The sequence below is a fragment of the Equus asinus genome, chromosome 2, assembly GCF_041296235.1.
Source record: "Equus asinus isolate D_3611 breed Donkey chromosome 2, EquAss-T2T_v2, whole genome shotgun sequence".
NCBI classification, from domain to species: Eukaryota; Metazoa; Chordata; class Mammalia; order Perissodactyla; family Equidae; genus Equus; species Equus asinus.
In genome coordinates this window covers 127,743,537-127,760,185 of record NC_091791.1, presented here as the reverse complement: position 1 = coordinate 127,760,185, position 16,649 = coordinate 127,743,537, and the positions used below count along the sequence as shown (strand labels likewise).

The following is a 16,649-nucleotide window of genomic DNA, read 5'->3' as shown; positions in this document are numbered from 1 at the left end:
ATAATGAAAACAAATCAAGATTTGTAGGATTCACCTAAAAGCCATGCTTACAGGGAAACTCATAGCTGTAAATGCTTCTGTTAGAACAGAAGAAAGATAATATCGGTGATACAGGTTTCTACCTTAAGCTAGAAAAAGGAAAGCAAAATAAACCCAAAGTAAGTAGAAGGAAAAAAACAAATATTAAAGGAAAATCTAAAAAGCCAAAATTTCTAGGAGAAAAACAAAATCCCTAGCTAAACTGATAAAGGGAAAAAAAAAGGAGACAAATTACCAGTATCAGAATGAAAGCGAGGATAGCATTAACAGATCCTACAGACATGAAAAAAATAAAGGAACATTATGAACAATTTTATGACAAAACTGACAACTTAGATGCAACAAACTCTTTGAAAAATATAACATACCACAGCTGAAACAAGATGAAATGTAAAACCTTAATAACTCCTATCTATGAAAGAAATTGAATCTGTAAATCAAAAGCTACCCGTAAAGCAAACTCTTGCCCCAGATGATTTCACCACTAAATTCTATTAAATCCAATCTTACAAAAATTTTTAGAAAATAGGAGCAAGAAGTTCCCAGCTTGTTTGTATGAGGCCAGTATAATCCTGATGTCAAAACTGGACAACGACATTACGAAGTAAGAAAACTACATACTATTACTCTGCATGAACATAGGTACAGAAGTCCTTAACAGTGTGTAAGTGGATCAAATCCAGCAGTATGTAAAAAGATTACTACGTATAGCATGACCAAGTTGGGCTTATTCCAGGAATCCACTCTTGGTTTAATATTTGAAAATCAAAGTATTTCTATGTATTAACAAAATAAAAGAAAAAAGTCATGATTTTAGTAGATGCAGAAAAAGCAACTTTTAAGAAGCCATCATAAAAACTCTCAGCAAATCAGAAAGAGAAGGGAACATCTTCATCTTGGTAAAAGGCATCTGTGGGGGAAAAAATGCAATGGATATATACCACATTTAGTGGTGAAATAATGACTATCTTGCCCCTAAGATCAGGACCAAGGCAAGGATGTCCATTCTTACCACTTTTATCCAACATTATACTAGAGGTTCTGGCCAGTGCAATAAAGGCAGGAAATATAAAGGCATAAAGATTAGAAAGGAAGAAATAAAACTTCACAGAGGACATAGTTGTTTATGTAAAAGATCCTAAGGAATCCTAAGAAATAAAATAAGGCCACTGCAACTGTTAAGTGGGTTTGGCAAAGTCACAGGATACAAGGTCAGTGTACAAAAGTCAGTTTTATTTTTATATACTAGCAACAAACAGTTTGAAATGAAATTTTTAAAAAAGCCATTTATAATATTATCAAATACTACTGACATGAAATACTTTGGAATAAATTCAATAAAATAGATGTAAGACCTCTACCCTGAAAACTGCAAAGCATTGCTGTGAAAAAGACCAGAATAGGAAGATATGCATGTTCATGCATTGGAAAACTAAATATTGTAAAGATAAAAATTCCTCCCAAACTGATATATAGATTCCTATCATAATTCCAGCAAGTGGCAAGCAGGTTCTAAAATGGAAATACAGAGGACCCAGAACATCCAAGGCAGTCTTGACGAAAACTGGAGGACTTACACTCCCTCACTTTTGACTTAGCGTAATAGTAATTATGTGGTATTGACATAGGCATAGACAAATAGATCAATAAAACAGAAGAGAGCCCATAAATAGACCTACATTTATACAATCATTTGATTTTTGATAAAGGCACCAAAACAGTGCCTTTGGGAAAAGGAAAGTCTTTTCAATAAGTGGTGCTGAAATAATGGATAGCCGTGTAGAAAAAAATAAATCCAACTCCAGTCTAACACCATACACAAAAAGTAACTCAAAATGCATTATAGACCTAAATGTCAAACCTAAAATTATAAAGTTCCTAGAAGAAAATATGAGACTATATTCATGACATAGGAGTAGTCCAGTATTTCTTAGGACACAAGACCATTAAGTCATAAAGAAAATGAATATCAATCTACATACAGAATATATTCTGGGAGAATAAATTCACAAAATATGTCTCACAAAGGACTTATATCCAGAATATAAAAAGAACTCCTACAACTCAATAATAAAAAACTAACAACCCAAATAACATATACAAAACAACTTAATTGAAAAAAAATGTGGCAAAAGAATTGGACACTTCCCAAAGATATATGAATAGCCAATAAGCATGTGAAAAAGTGCTCATTAATCATCAGGGAAGCGCAAAATAAAACCACAATGAAACACCGCTATGGCTAAAATTAAACACTGACACTCCAAATATTGATGAGAATGAGAGGCAACCAGAACTGTCATACATCATTAACGGGAGTGTAAAATGGTCCAACCACTTTGGAGAAAGGTCTGTCACCTATTCCATGATATATATCTATCCCCGCAATTCCACTCCTGTAGATTTTTACTCAACAGAAATGAAAATGTCTACACAAAGACTTGTTGATAGCATTATTGATAAAGCCCCAACGTGGAAACACTGTATTTACAGTGGAATACAATTCAGCCATAAAAAGCAACAACCTACATGCAGCAACATAGATTCATCTCAAAAACAACATGCTGAATGCAAGGACTAAATACTATGAGATTCCATTTCTATGAAGTTCCAGAACAGGCAAAACTAATTTACAGTGAAAAACATTGTTATGGGTTGCTTCAGGGGTCAGGGTGGAGGGGTGAGGCTGGGGTTATCTTGAAAGTGGCATGAGGGAACTATGTGAGGTGACGGGACTGTTCTGTATCTGGATAGGCATTTAGGTTAGATAGGTTATGCTTTTGTTAAAACCGACCAAATGGTACGCTTACAATTTGTGGTTTCACTATATGAAAAGTGGGGCTAGGATGGTCCCTACCCTCTTAAGGTTCTTGACGATTAAAGGAGAACGCCATGGAAAATATTTAGCACAGTATGTGGCACTTACTTAAATGTTAAAAATTGTTAGTTATTAAACTGAACAGGCAATTTCCTGGGCCTCTTAACTATTTTAAATCATTAAAAAACTACCACAGTGATAACAGAAAAGTGAGGCTCAGTACGGGTAACTTGTCCAGTGTTAAATACTTGCTATCTCAAACCCTGCATAGACTTTGGATTTCTGCTGCTGATGAATGATTACTCCCACCCCACTCAAACTTGACAGAATAAAATGTAGACTGAATCTGCATGGTCAAGATTACTGATGTTTGGCTGGATTCTTATCTTCTGATGCTGTTTCATGTGCTGCAGTTTTCCCCTAGATGTTAAATCACTTTCAAGTGAATGCAAGAGTGAATGTGAGAACATTTTTAGGAAGGCTGTTTTCACTGGGGTGCTTTCTAGTCCAGTGAGTTTTCAAACTTTTCATCTTTGTATCAAATCATATGTGGAAAAACCTTTGTAAACTACAGTTCAAAGCAAAGGCTTGAGGGGCCTGAAGCCCCACCTGTTTATCTTATCCTGCCCTTCCAACTCACTTGTGCATAATCTGTCCTAGGTGACAGTCCAATGTGGCTTCCAGAGCTTAGCTGAATTCTCAAAAACGTGGGGTGCACGTACATTCCTATCTACATACATTCAGGAATAAAGTTTTACGAAACAATACAATACTTACCCTATAATGTATGATGCATTTTGATACTTTTTGTGATAAACACCAAATTTAGCAACTTAATAGTTCAAGACCCATCTTTTGAAAAACACTGCTCTAAGGTATGTGCTGACTACACTTCCTGATCTTTATTGGCATCACCAGTGAAAACCAGAGAACTTGCTGAGAATATGCCCAGGGCAGGGGCTGAACAAACACAACTTAGAGACAGACTATAAGAGAAATGCCACATGAACACTTCAGTACTGTCCTCTGAGGCTTAGAACATAGATGAGTTATTCCAATTCTTCTTGGGAACACAGAAATCTCTTCTCACTTAAGCCTTTCTAATAAAAATAGGCTAGAAGGCTGGCGGCAAAGACTGACGAGGTAGCAGCCAGGGATTTCCTTAAGAAGCTACTTGCTTTGAATTTCAAGCTGCATAATTATCTAGACTTGAGTTTTCTTTGAAGGAGTAATGAGCCTTTCCTTCTTACCCAAAGCAGGGAGGGGGAGGTCATAAATGAAGAACCTGAGGCAGCTTTGAGATTCCAGAAGCTGCTGCTGTGAGCCAGGTGTGAAATGATTATGGCTGACCTAAGTGGGCCTGTCTACACTGCTCTTTGAACAAAGTGAGAAGGCTCACTACATGCTTTCGAACTGCTGTCTCATAATGGCTTAGCTACTTGATACTGGTATCTTCTGTCACTTTAAACCACAGAGGACAGACTGACAGCTCAGGCTCAGTGTGAGGGACTGCCTAACCCAGGAATGGGAAGACAAGATAATCCAACATCTGAAGAACAGAGTAACATATAACTCACAAATCAAGATTGGAATGATTTATTATTTTATCTCGCTCCAGAGTGGTAGTAGAAACAAAATCAATTACAAGTAGACTTAGGATTCCTGAAATGTAAATTGTTTTTAATATATTTAAAAGCACACAGAAGTCTCCTTGATTTATAAAAAAATAAATACATAACATGACAAATTTATTCATGATCCTGGGGCTCTTATGAGGTCAAACTCTTTAATGGCTGTGATGTGTCAATGTAAAACATACATGATCTGTTTTACACACAGACGCACATTCCAGTTGTAAAAGCAAACTCCTTCAAGGATCAGAATGAAGAAACATCAGTCTTCTACTGCAGAAAGCATGTCCAGAGCTGGGTGATGGGGTTGGGCTCAGGCACAGTAGCCTCTGATCAGCCAGCCTACAATCTAAGGAGCCAGGGTAGGAAGGCATAGCCCTTCCGCTCACGCCACCCTGCTGGTCAGCCAGGTTTCTAAACTGCTGGATGGCTGACTCCTTCGAAGTTTCCATAAGACTCTCAGTCTGTCTCTGCTGCAACTATGAAGCACAGGAGGGACTGTTTTGTCCTTCCTGCTGGTTGTCCTGTTTGAGAGCAGAAGACTGAGAAAGTGTGCTCATTAAATATTTTCATTATAACACTGAATGGAAACCACGATCCCGCCGATGAGCGCTGAGCTGAGAGAGAACACGACAACTTCACATTGGACTTCACTAGAGACGAGGAGTGTGGGTAAGTGAGCATGCGCTTCTTAAGTGGGCAAGCAGGGAAGTGCTTTCTCCAGCTGACATGCTCTTGAGGGTGAAGAAGTTTGGCCTAAAATAGCTGATGATACAGCATAAATTGGGGATTTTGGAATCAAGTTTTTACCCCTGTAACATACAACATAAAAAACAAAAATCCAGTCTCGTTAGTAGATAGCTAAATTTTGATTAAAACCTGAAATGTTTTTGGGTAACTGTCAACAGGCTGGAATGTATCTGATACAGTTTAATCTGTTGTTGTTTCTTTGGCTGTCTTTCAATTAGCTCTAGAAACTGTTTTGACATCCTCAATCCTATTTTCCAAATCACTTAATTCCTGTCATTCTTAAGTTGGCTAGTTCTCCTTCCTCAGAGAAATTACCCACAACCACCTTCCTAATAGTGAGGGTGTACTTCTGAATAGAAGAGTCCTTCGGCTGAGATGGCATCTCCAAGGCCCACAGTTCGAATAGGATCTTTGCACACCAATACTGGTGTGAAGTGGAAGGATATTCCCTCCCTGTGCCATTCTACTACTGGCTTGTTTGGGTTTACTACGATCCTGGAGCCTGCCTCCGAATGGGAAGTCATGAACTCTCGCGGTGCCCTCAGAGACACCCGGCTGGCGTTTATGGTTTCTGTTGCGCAGGCCTGTGTTCCAGCCATGCGAGCTCCTGCAGCCACGGCTGCCAGCTGGTTGGCCCAGTGTCCGTCCACAGTTGCCAGGATGTGATAGGCCAGTGTGTGGAAGTGGATCCTTGTGAGGTCTGAGGCTCTGCTTTTACTCCTCCCATGTTCCTTCAGGATCCAGAAGAGGATGTCACTGACCATACCCACATCAGGAACACCGTTCCAGGAAGAGAGAGAAGAGTGAGGTCCAGATGCTGACTGGCTGAGAAATAACAGCTCCTGTTCATTCAGCCCAAGGGATGTCACTGCAGGAAAGACCTGCTAACAAAAACAAAATGGAGGTCTCTTTCTGAAGGACATCTAGCTCCTAAGATATCTTAGAATACAGCAAATGACTAAAAGTCCGGGAAGGAAGGCAGGATGGCATCTTTCTTCCTTACCACAAGACTCCCTGCCCCTGAAGTCTGTGGTGGGGACGTGACAGATCATAGGTCACTGTTTTGGCTATTACACTTCTAACCATCTCCACCTTCATTATCACTTGGGATAAATTGGCAAGTTGCAGTAACACCGTTTTAGACCCAGTCTGTTTATAACAATACACCATTATATGACAAAGGGCAGAGGTGTACATATTTTGTATTTCCTTCCATGGTGCCTAGCTTTTGTCTTTGCACACACAGCAGATCTCTCGCCATTGATGGAAAATGACACTCAGCTCCTGAATGTCAGCAGGCATTATACCAGTGAAACGGAGAAGGCCCTAGCCACACAGTCAGGGTCGCGATGGTTCCGTGTACACAATACCAAGAAGCAAGGAGAATAGTTTCAGCTTAGATCTAAGCTTTTTAAGCAGATGTGGGTTAGGAAGACTAGTAATAAGGCTGTGTGAAAAAGGGTACCAAACAGGAGCCACTGAGCCTGTTTTCTATCTTAAGGGGAACCACCGTGTCCACTTCACTGTCTTTCTTACTTTAGTGCTTTCCTCCTTAGAGCCAGAGACCTGCACATAAGGTGAAAGTTTGTGCAAGAGAGACGAGCCCCGCTGTGTGTGTAGGTAGGGCTGTGTGCACGTGTGTGTTTATTTACTTATTTAAAAATGGAGGGCCTGCCTACCCTTTGTCATGTACTAGCACTTCCGCTTCCTGCAGGGGCCGCGCCAGGCCTGAGCTGACGGCTTTATTTCCTTCTGTATTCTAATTCTGACTGTACCGTCTGAGGGAAGGACGGATGGCCTCCGTTTTACAGATTAGGGGACTGGGGCTCAGAAAGGTTAGTAGATAGTTACACAGAAAATGAAATAAAAATGGCTTGTTTTTTGAAAAGTGAAAAGATAACCTCAAAAGAGAAATGCAAATAAAAACTATACTGAAAAGTGTAGTATACACTTTTTACAAGAATTACAAGAGTGAAGCGTAATGTAAACCATAGCCTTTGGGTGATGATGACGTGTTAACGCAGGCTCACTGAGGTGCCGTGGGGTGCTGATGGGTGCGGGGAGGCTGTGGGTGAATATGGGCACTCTCGACATTCTGCTCACTCTTGCGGTGAACGTAAAAAGCAAAGTCTATTAAAAAAAAAACTATTTTGAAATATCATCTTTCACCTGTCAGACTGGTAAGAATGCATGTTTCTAATCACATTCCAGTGGCAAGGAGATGAGGAAATAAGCACTTGTAAAGAGTTCTAGCAGAAGTAAATTGGTGCAATTCTCATGGAGGCCAATTTGGCAATATCAAACTTAGATATGCTTTTTATGCTCCAATGCAGCATCTCTACTTCTGAGAACTTATCATACATACGCACTTGCTCATGGGCAAAATGAAATCATGTAAAAGTTCTTCACTGCACCGCTGTATGGAATAGCAAAGGACGGTAAACCAAACGCCCAGCAAGAAGGCTCGGGTTAAATAAACTGAGGTACGCCCACACATCGCTTTAACCATGTGGCTGTGAAAAGACTGAGGAGATTCTCCATTTGATGATAGAGAAAAGACCCCCAAAATACATTTAGTGAAAAAAAGCAAAGTGCAGAACAGTATATTCAGTATACTAGTCTATCTTTTTGGATAAAAAAGGATGAAAAAATAAAGATCTTCCAGGGCTGGCCCCATGGCCAAGTGGTTAAGTTCACGTGCTCCGCTTTGGTGACCCGGGGTTCACTGGTTCATATGCTGGGCACAGACCTAGCATGGCTCACCAAGCTGTGCTGTGGCGGTGTCCCACATAGGAGAACTAAAATGACCTGCATCTAGGATACACAACTATGTACCGGGGCTTTGGGGAGGGGAAAAAAGCATACTAAAGATAGATTCCCATATTTGCTCATATATGTGCACAACTACTCTGGAGGGAAACAGATGAAACTAATAAGGGGGTTACTAACAGCGGGTACAGATGGCAGGGGGAGGGAGACTTCTTTGTGTATCTTTTAATATTTTGGGGTTTTTGAGCCATATGAATAAACTACCCATTAAAAAGATTAATTAACAATAAAATGAAAGGTTAAGTAACTTGCCCAAGTTCATAAAGCTAGCGAATGGCAAAGCTGGCATTCCAACCCAGGTTTCCAAAGTCTGTGTCTTGAGCATCACACTCCTGGATTTATCTGATTACTGCTGCTGTCCAAAGGCAGGAGTTGAACACCTCAGTGCCTGGTGGTGAGGGAGTGAAGGTCACCCAAAGTTTTCTTCTCTGAGCTTCTTGAAGTTCAACTGAAAGCTGCTAAGTTGGCTTTCAGTTTTTTCTCCTTTGAGTGCTACTGCAAAAACCATTCACTTCCAACTTCCCCATTCCAGAAGGAGAAACACAACCCACGAACCCATCAGTTACACTGTCCTATTTTTTTTTTTTTTTGAGGAAGATTAGCCCTGAGCTAACATCTGCCACCAATCCTTCTCTTTTTGCTGAGGAAGACTGGCCCTGAGCTAACATGCGTGCCCATTTTCCTCTACTTTATAAGTGGGATGCCTGCCACAGCATGGCTTGATAAACAGTGTGTAGGTCCACACTCGGGATCTGCACTGGCAAACCCTGGGGCACCAAAGCAGAACATGTGAACTTAGCCACTATGCCACTGGGCTGGCCCCTACACTGCCGTATTTTTAACCTAGAAGGAGATCTTGTTCCAGAACAGACCTGGCTCCTTATCTGGATCTCCATGGACCTAGGTCTGAGTGACATGACATCCACATCTCAGTGAGCCAGTCTCACTGGACAAGGGTGTTTTTCTGCAAGGCCCCATGAGGGTCAGGACCAAAGAGGGCCCCACATGCTGCCCATGTGGTTACCTGATGCACAATGCTGCTCATGAGCTCCCTATTGGTCATACTGGCCAGCTCTAGATGAACTGGAATGCCAGTGGGGATGTCAGAAATGGAGGTCACAACCTGCAAAGAAAAGAGGAGAGCATTGCCATTAAAAAGAGAAGGAAGTCAGGCAAGAGGGAAGGATCAGGTCCTGAGAGTCAATGCCTCCTGTCACTGCCTTTGCATCCTCATGAAAGCTCCAAGCCACGTGGGTTGCCATGGCCTCTGTGGACAAGGGATGCTTTTCCCAACAGAGAAAATTAGGTTCTGCATAGAGGTGCTGGGGTTATATACTCAGAAAGCACAGAGACCCGCCCATTTGTTCACGTAGCCAGCCTATTCCTGGGGACCTAAACCAAACAGCCGGCTTCAACTGCCATGTGACTGTGCAGGAACCGCAGCATAGCCGATGTGAAGTGAGATGGTACAGATAACACAGAGGACACAAACTAAAAACACTGCAGCTTGCAGCCACGTTCAGTTTAGCACAGGATGCAGAGGCTCAGGCAAGAAGATGTTCTGACCTGTCCTGCTCAAGGTGCTGCCCGTGCCTGAAAGAGTACCATGAAGTGCCTCACTGCAGCAGGAGGCAGGCTTCAGAGCCAGCTGCCAGGATATGTCCTGGGGAGGCCAAGGACAAGGCAGCACAAGTTGCAGAGGCCAAGAGAGGTAGGAATCTGAAGAAAAACACTAACTGAGATCTGTGAAATTCTGTAAGTGCTATTACCTCCAAGAGTCTCTTCCTCTGGAGCTCCTTGCTTTGTCCCTCCATCATGTGCAATCCAGAGAGGACCACCAGGTCTGGCTGAAACTCCTCCAGGCTAGACACAAACACCTCCAGCATATTCATGGCCCCGTTGGAGAGGTCGTGGGAGAAGATGAATCGGTTGGCATGGGGAGCTTTTAACTGGCCCCACTCCTCCCCTAGAAAAGCCCAGTCAACACAATGGGAAGAAAAGGAAGAGGCTTTAAGTCTCCTAGCTGTGGGGAGGCTGGCAGGGACCTCACTGGAGCCTTGGCTCTGGGCAGGCTGGCTTCTGACTGAGCGGACCCCAGCTTCAATGGCCTAAGCACGGTGCTGCATCCAGGAGGACGGTGGTCAGTAAAGGAAGAAAGAAACCAAAACCCCAAACCCAACCCAACAGAAGCACAGTATGGGTGCAATACTGTATGCCTTTGTCAAGGGGCTGGCAATTAGCTCCCCTCGAGTCCCAGGAAAGCTCTGCTATCCACTGAGCTCTCCAACAGAGGATGCTGTGTCCTTTCCCAGCCACAGAGTGGTAGCTCGACTTCCAGCTAGCAGCACATGGTGCACACCATGCACGTCCCTGGATACAGGACGTGCTGCCTTTCTTGAAGCACTTGCCGCCTCACAGCAGCACCCTGAGCCCCTTTTATTTACTTGGGGTTGAGGGAGGCTGAAGCTGCGAGAGTCATCTGACCGCACTTCTTCCTCCCTGCTGCCCGCCAGTGGTTTCCGGACACCTGATCCAGAACGGGAGAGTCTCTGGCTGCTCTAGCCTCTGCTGAGTGAGTTGCTTTAGAATAATGACTGTTCCAGAACAAGTCCAAGTGTGACTTCCTCCTTAAATGGTTGCTGACTGCTCCAGCCTGGGTGCACTTTCACTACTTTGAGCACCCACAGGGACTTTACATGGTTTGGTGATTAATCATTTTGCTTTGAGTTCTCTCTCCTACTATTTTGAAACAGTATTCAAACCTATATCATTACTTAACTTTCACACATTCGTGCCACAAACACACTGCCAGCTCTTTAAGGTATGTATGTCTTTGATTCCCTTAGCACCTGTCACCGTCCCCTGCAGAGAGTGCCTACTCAGTAGCTGCTAATCTGATCCAGGCAGGGGGGTCCAGATCCGTCCTTGACTGGTTCTTCCAGCGGGGGAGGAGTTTGGTGACTGTACGCATCTCTAGGAGGGGCTCTCAGCACTGGCCATGCCTCAGTATCTCCTGGGGAACCTAGTGTTTAACGTGCAGGTGGCAAGGCCACCCCCGTGGAGATCCGGATGTGCACTCAGGTGGAGAACTACCGATTAAGACCCCACAGCTGCCAAGTTTTCGAGAGGAGTGTGCTATTGCTGCAAGTCCTAAAGCAGGAAAGGTGACAGCGAGGCCCTCTCAGAGGTCACTCGGTGAGGCTTCACGACCGGAGGCTTTCCAGGCAGAGCTCACATTCTTCTCCATAAAGACCCGAAAATCTTGCAGTCAGTCAGCCAAAGGGCTGCTGCTTAGGGCAATTCCTAAATGAGGCCTTCCCCACTGAGCACCAGAGGCACCTGGTCACCACCAGGATGGAGGTGCTCCCAGAGACCTGGGGGCAAGGATTTGTGAGCCAGGCTTACACAGCTTTCCCTCCATGAACAGGATTTGTCCCAATTATAAAACTAAAGTCCATACACTGAAATCTAGTTTTTCACTGGTCTCTATCCTTACTGGATATTCCCCAAGAAAGTCTTCCCACAAGGCAGACAAACCACAGCGAGGGGTTCCTCATCTGGCAGGTGGGTCTTCCTCATCTGGCAACCTGCTTCCTCCTTTCCACAATGGCCTCTGGGGACGAAAGCCCTGCATGCCGCCCCTGCCCCCTCACTAGGTGGGGAGCACGTGCATGTGTCCAGGCTGGGAGAACCCATCCTTCGCTTGCTTTGAATTCAGCTTTACTGAATCCATTCCTCTGAAAAACTTTTTTTTTTTTTGAGGAATAGCCCTAAGCTAACTACTGCCAGTCCTCCTCTTTTTTAATGAGGAAGCCTGGCCCTGAGCTAACATTTGTGCCAGTCTTCCTCTACTTTATATGTGGGACGCCTACCACAGCATGGCATGCCAAGTGGTGCCATGTCTGCACCTGGGATCTGAACTGGTGAACCCCGGGCCGCTGAGAAGCGGAACGTGTGAACTTAACCGCTGAGCCACCGGGCCGGCCCTGAAAAACATTTTATACGTGGGTCATTTGTATAAAAATCTATGAAAACAGAAAAAAAAGATATTACCTATTTACTAAACCCCGATGCAATGGTTATATTTGTTGAAACATCACATTCTTTTCTTAACTCCTGGACCATGTCTTATTATTTGTCCAAAGAAAATGACCAGTGGTGGTCCACAGAGCTGACTGCAGCATTCCCACTCTGCTTCATCTCTAAAGACCCAGCACAAGGATGGCCTTCCCCATGAAGCCTTTCCTAACTCTGCCACCCCAAAGCAGACTCAATTACTGCCTTCCCGGGGCCGCCACTATACCCTGTTAAAGGACCTAGCACATGATTTTGCAATCATTTGCGCAAGAGTTCATCTCCTACAGCGAAGTGTGAGCCGAGGGCAGGGCCCACGTCTTCTATCATTATATTCCTACCGCCTCACACTGCCCCTGGCATATAATGTGAGCGAATTAGCAAAAGAACAAGTGAGTAAGAGAACAGACCAATGACTTAAATGCCCATGACAACAAAAAATATGGGTGTGAACTCCAAATCCAACATTTCCCCGACTGACGAGACTCTGTACAATGGGAAAAATACATGACATTAGTATTTTCCATTGGGCCAGACTTTGAATGGACTCTTAAAGGTGAAGGTGATAAGAAGCATGGCCTGACTTAACCTAGGAAAGAAGAGCCACACGGCACCAAAAGAAATGAATTTCTTCAGGGAAAAAGTGAGAGAGGCAAAAATAAACAGGCTTCCGCAAGGCAAAGAAGGGAGGGATGTGGAGAGCTGTTACACTGGCTGTTTCCACAGGACACAGGACTGATGGAGTGGCCTGAGAAGCAAAATGACTGCAACTCAGACAGGGTGAGCCCATAATAACAGTCAATGCCCCTCTTTTCTCATGAAGCTTTGAATTTTCTTTCCTTAAGTGATCCCTTCTCTCAATTTATGATCCTGACCTTCAGCCAGTAAGTCAGCAAAAGCTCTGTAGTAACTCTGGATCCCCAGCCCAAAGCCTGAAAATAAGCTTCTCTGGGGAAGTCTGGCAGGAGAGAAGGAGGGGAAAAAGCTGACAAGTCCTCTCTGGGAATTTATTCATCTAGGTTAGAGAGACACTGAGGATGGATTTCTGTTAAGAGAGCTGACCCAGGGCTGCTGCCACCAGACTAGGTTCCCTCCAGGGGCCCATGAAAATGTAACTTCACATAAACCTCAGTGGAAGGCCACTGCTTTGTACTAAGAAAATAAGTCATAGAAAAGAAAAAGTGAAGTGCGAAGCTTACAAACCCAAGGACAGACACAATCTCCTTTCAAGATAAGCTGTGCCATCTTAACTGCATAGAAGGCACAGCTGGCAAACACAAAGGCAGAGTCTTGCTGAAGACACCAGTCTCTCCATTCTCTAGTCACCACTGAAAATGACAGAAACCAGGAACGAGAAAGGTCCTGCGCTCATGATGTGAGCGCCAACAGGGTGGAAGTGAGACAATCGGAACTGGCAGCAGCAGCAGCAGCACCTGAAAGGCACATCTTTAGCTATTCTAGACCCTTCCAGTCAACAATCATGTTCATGCCTTCCATTTAAGCAGCTCACAGTGCTTAAACACACTAACCTCAGTCCCTACCACAGTCTTCAGGCGGGACTATCACTCTGATTTCCCATTTGGGAAACTAAAACTGAGAGAAACTCGAAACTTGTGTATCATTAAACGTGAACTGCCACTTCAACACTGTCCCAAATTTTCAGACTCTGTCCGCCCTGACTCCCTGACTGATCCCAGTAACCACCCTAAAGAGAGCCAGCAATGAGGAGCAGGTCCTTTTTCGTACCTGGAGAAAGGCCTAATTTCCAAGAAGCACTATATTTCATATCATACATGAAAGTTAACGCCTGTAGTAGGTGAGGTTCTCTTAGCTGTCTGACTTGGAAGCAGTTCACTGAAGCCTATTAAGTAAGTGCTGCTTTAAGGTACCAATTAGTCAGTTTAGATGCTGGAGTCTTTAACTTGAATTAATAATACACTGAAGCAGAAATTCAGGAGTCTGAGTTCTGAGCAGAGGAAAGATACAACAGCTAATACATGGAACCTAATAAACAGAGTTGAAATATACTGAGGTATTTAGGAGTCTCTCAGAAATCAAATTTCTAGTCTGTGTAACAAAATCTACTGGGGTTGGGGCAGGATGGGGTGAGTCTGGATTTTTAAACACTGGAACGTTATATAATGGGAAATAACGTACATGTTGTTAAATACAAAATACTCCTACTTACACACCCAAGGGAGAATAAAATGTTTCAAAGGAATTTTGCCAGAGGCCTGGAAATCCATTCTAAGCAGCTTGGAACAGCTGGCCAGAAAGACGTAGGGCAGAATCCAGCACAGAGCTGAGCAGATGTTACCCACCTTTCTCTTTTCTTAGTAACAAAGAAAAACTTTACGCAGGTTTAACACATTTTCATTTTGTTCATGATGCCTGCTCTCCTACAGCCTGACTTCTCTTGGGACCAGATCAATTCTGGATACAGACCTAGGACTTTTCTGCAATGCTGCAATACTCTATCACTCTCCCTTGAGACGATGGCAGTATCAGCTCAGTAGAACCAAGGGGTTAGGAAACCCCTGGTACAGCAAGAACAGGATCCTGCCAACTTACAAGGATAGATTTCTGGCGCTGTCACATGCCAACTGACAATACACAGTCCCCTGACCTGTCTTATATCATTACTTACTCATTTCTCTTACCTGCTTGATACTCTAAAATGAGATGGAACTCATCCACTTCCTGAAGTGACTCCGGTGGAACAAATACATTGTCATCAAGAAGTTCATGCAGCTTTGGACCAACTGGACCACAAAGAAGAACCTGGAGATAAGCAATATGAAATCTATCAGGAGACCTGCCCCTTTTCCCATGGAATCTGTACAGTAACCGAAAAGGTACATCCAGGCCATGTCTATTCATTTCAACAAAATACTGGAATCCAAATCTAATTTTGAAAGCTTTTAGTTTGGAGGTATGTAGTAGAGGGGCTGTACCAGGGTGTAGGCCTCTGGAGGGTGTGGCCACAATGTACCCAGAAATGAGAAGCTGACAAAAGACCCAAGGCACACATGTCAGACAGGTACCTATCCAGTTGCTGAATCCCATACACCCTGTTAGGGACTGAATATTCGTGTACCCCTGAAATTCATCTGTGAAGCCGGATCGCCAAGGTGTGGTTTTTGGAGATCAGGCTTTGAGGAGGTAATTTAGGTTAAATGAGGCCATGTGGGTGGGGTTCTAACCCAATAGAATTGGTGGCCTTATAAGAAAAGGAAGAGAGAGCTCTTTTTTCCGACCATACCCACTGAAGAAAGGCCAGGTGAGGACACAGAGAAGGCGGTGGTCTGCAAGCCAGGAAGAGAGCCCTCACCAGAAACTGAACTCTGCTGGAAACTTGACCTCGGACTTTCTAGCCTCCAAAACTGTGAGAAAATAAATCTATGTTGTTTAAGCCACGCAGTATGGCATTTTGTTATTATGGCAGCCCAAGCAGACTAAGACACGCCCTACACCATTTTCTCTCTTTCTTTACTCACATCCTGTGTAGGCAAATAGATATGATGTTGGCTGCTCAAAGTTGCCAGATGAAAACAATTCTGTTTGAATTTTACCACGTATAGAAAAGAGCCTCAAGATCACAATACCCTCCACAAGCAGGTGACCTACTCTGTGGGATCAGGCTCCCTATTATACTTAGCTGTTGTGTGAACAGGGTGGCCTTCCAAATATGAAAATTAAAGAACATCTCGATTCAGAAAGCTTGGGGGGAGGTGCTCTGCAACTTTCCCAAAACCACTTTCTTCAATTCCAACCTGGGCCTATCCCTGGCTATTCCTTCTAGAAGCCATTTCCCATCTGTTGCTGTTTCTGCCATGCCAGCTCTGGACCCCACTCAAAGCTAGGCTAACAGACTGAAAACCACTGAACAATGAGGGTTTGCACTGGGATTTACAGGAAAGGCCTCAGAGATCATCAACACCATTTCAGATTTAATAGGCCACACCCAGAAGGTTCAAAAGGCATTTTAACTTGCTAATTACCTGCTTGCTTGCACAGAGGCACTTCATGTATCTAACGAATCCCGGCTTCGGGAGAAAACAGACCTCCCTCCCCCTGACCTGCTCCCTTTCTGCCTTGACACAGGCCCGTTCTTGGCCGATCCTGAAAAGGCTAGCCTCTGCCATTTTACTTCTTTTGATTCTTGGCCAGAACTTGAGCTTCCAAGATGAGACAACAAGGGCCAGATTTACCCTCCTGCCTGAAACAACAACAACAAAGATAAAATAGATGAAAAAATGACCTTCAACACGTGGACATTGGGCAACAAAGGACAGTGATGCCTCAGAAACAGAAAAAAACTGAGTAAGCCCTACAAATACCCCAACAAATTACCTTAAAAGAGCTTCCAGATATACAAAATCCGATAGAATTCATCACCAGCAGACCTGCACTGCAAGAAATGTTAAGGGAAATCCTTCAGACAGAAGGAAAATGGTACCAGATGGGAATATAGGTCTAAACAAAGGAATGAGGAGCACCAGAAATGC

The 16,649-nt window shown here is 43.7% G+C and overlaps 1 protein-coding gene across 6 annotated transcripts in view; it reads right to left on the bottom strand.

Moving 5' to 3' along the window:
- Positions 1-4,437: 4,437 nt before the first annotated feature.
- The window catches only part of ADPGK (ADP dependent glucokinase), a 29,620-nt gene continuing 17,408 nt past the window's right edge, over positions 4,438-16,649 (bottom strand). For 3 of the 6 annotated variants that reach the window (XM_070498609.1, XM_014849727.3, XM_070498596.1), the window contains 4 exons: positions 14,802-14,922; positions 9,837-10,033; positions 9,092-9,190; positions 4,438-6,119 (listed from right to left, as the gene is read on the bottom strand). In XM_070498609.1, coding sequence (XP_070354710.1) covers positions 5,568-6,119; positions 9,092-9,190; positions 9,837-10,033; positions 14,802-14,922 — 969 coding nt within the window. In that variant the 3' untranslated portion in view covers positions 4,438-5,567. Of the gene's footprint in view, positions 6,123-9,091; positions 9,191-9,836; positions 10,034-14,801; positions 14,923-16,649 lie in introns of all 6 variants that reach the window. The other 3 variants (XM_070498602.1, XM_014849726.3, XM_044764590.2) reach the window with 1 other exon arrangement.